Raw genomic sequence first — 2,038 nt, 5'->3', positions numbered from 1 at the left:
CCGTATCCATCATCGCCGGGCTCCCCCCAGCCAGGCGGGTTGTGTGTCCCCCCACCTCCCCGGGGTGACTGGGACCGTGGGTGGCCGGACCGTCACGCGGATGCTGCGGAGCGACGGGGATGATGCGGGTGCCGCAGGGGGCACGGTGCTGGTGTGGCGGGGGTGTGCTGCACAGAGGGGCTTTGTGCTGTGACCCCCCTCCCCGCCTCTGCACCCCCGTTCCCTCTCGAGGAGCAAAGCCGGCGCCTGGTTCCCCTGGGCGAAGCTGCTGCCCACCTCCATCCCAGCCAGGGCTGGAGCATCCCTGCCCCCAACTTTTAGCAGAGGGATTGTTTTGGGGTGCAGGCATTCCCCCCCTCCTCATTGCTACCCAAAAGCAACATCATTTTATTTCTTTTTAATTAATAATTCTTGATTCCAGCCCCATTGCTGGTGCTCCCGCTGAGCTCTGCCAGCTAAAATCTGCCCCAGCTTTATTTCTCACCGGGAGCAAGCACGGGGCCCTTGTTAAGCAGAAGAATAAATGGTGTTGGGCAAATTAAACCAGGCAAAAAGGGGGTTTTGAACACAAAGCCGGGGTTTGTTTTTATTTCTGGTGCCCGACGCAGCTATTTCGGGTAGCAGATGAACAGACCCGTGAATTTTGATGCCTCCCCGCTGCGGCCAAATCCCTCTTCCCCCCCAAACAGGATCCCCTGGAGCGGGTGGTGAAGCCTTCAAATGCCAACGTGCTAATTGCCTCTGCCTCCTTGTACCTCGGCTGGACCACTACTAACTGCTCTGCAAACGCCATAACTCCAATTTCATCTGTAAAGCCCCCCCAGATCCCCTATAGCTCCATCCATCCGTCCCTATTGCATGTGCTATGCCAGCTAACCTGCAGGAAAAAAACAGTGGAAGGGATCCAAAGAGCTTGATTTTATATTTTTTATTATTATTTTATTTTTTTAACCCCAATTAGCTGAAGTAGCTGTTTTTTTAAATTTTTTTTGCTCTATTTAATTTTTATTTGCTCTATGTTATTTTTCTCTATTTTTTTTCATTTTCCTCTATTTTATTTCATTTTCCTCTATTTATTTCATGCCTATGCAAGGCTTTGGGCCCTGGTCCGTGCTGGAGGGGAAGCGATGCTATTTTTGCCCTGGGGGGGGTGGGTGATTTCTCTCTCTTGGCAGGACTAACAGCCCTCTTTCTTTTTTAAATTGCAGACCCCCTGTAAAAATGTCTTCTTCACCCATCAGGGGAGAGCAGTGCTTATAGTCTGGCTTCACTCATCAGGTGCTTGGTTGGCTGAACCCAACTTTATGGGGTTCCCCTCCAAAAATACACACCAAAAACTACTGTCAGTGAGGATTGAAAAGGAAACTCGTGCTTTAAAAAAAACCAAAAAACCAACACAATCCCAAAGGTGTTTTTATATCAAGAGCACAGCGTTGTGTAGAAGAATGTTTTTATTCTTTTAATATAAAATTGCATTAACTTTTCTATGGGGTGCGTGGCAGTGGGAATGGGGCTGGTTGGGATTTTTAAACGCTTTTTTTTTTTTTTCCAATTGTTTGTACTAAAAATTTGTGACTCAGTGATATTAAAATATTTCCCGTCACGGGCATCTTTCTAACATCATCTCTTTGTTCTCCCCACCCCTCACCCCCTTCCAAATCTGGCCCAGTGCCCTGCAAGCATCTCCTTCACCGTGTCAAAGCATCGTCTGCAGCGTGGTCCAGGCAGGAGATTGTTCCCCCGTGCTGAGTGTTTGTTGCCCTCCTGGGCAGTTGCGAGCTAAATATCTCAAGTTTTTTGCCATATGTTGCTCTCCAAGGAGGGATGTGGCCTTAAAAATGGCTTAATTTAAGGCTCACCCCACGGGAAGCCCCTGGGCAGCAGGGTTGTGCCCAGCGTCTCACGCTTGTGCACTGGGTCGCTCTGTGGGGCTCTTCCTGGGCCTGAAATGCCACCAGCGTCCTCCTCTTACGATCCCATGCAGCTGGGCTCTCCCTTATTTTCTCCTGTTTTCCGTGAATTCAGAGCTGGATTGTGC

The 2,038-nt window shown here is 49.7% G+C and overlaps 1 protein-coding gene across 1 annotated transcript in view; it reads left to right on the top strand.

Annotated features, from left to right (window-relative positions):
* The window catches only part of CLDN19 (claudin 19), a 4,862-nt gene extending 4,087 nt beyond the window's left edge, over nucleotides 1–775 (top strand). The window contains exon 5 of the mRNA XM_009889843.1: nucleotides 690–775. Within this exon, the coding sequence (XP_009888145.1) occupies nucleotides 690–775 (86 nt within the window). The remainder of the gene's footprint in view (nucleotides 1–689) is intronic.
* The last annotated feature ends 1,263 nt before the right edge of the window (nucleotides 776–2,038 follow it).

Source organism: Charadrius vociferus, unplaced genomic scaffold, assembly GCF_000708025.1.
Source record: "Charadrius vociferus isolate BGI_N301 unplaced genomic scaffold, ASM70802v2 scaffold727, whole genome shotgun sequence".
NCBI classification, from domain to species: domain Eukaryota; kingdom Metazoa; phylum Chordata; class Aves; order Charadriiformes; family Charadriidae; genus Charadrius; species Charadrius vociferus.
The sequence above is the reverse complement of the archived record's forward strand: the minus strand, read 5'-3'. Positions and strand labels throughout refer to the sequence as shown.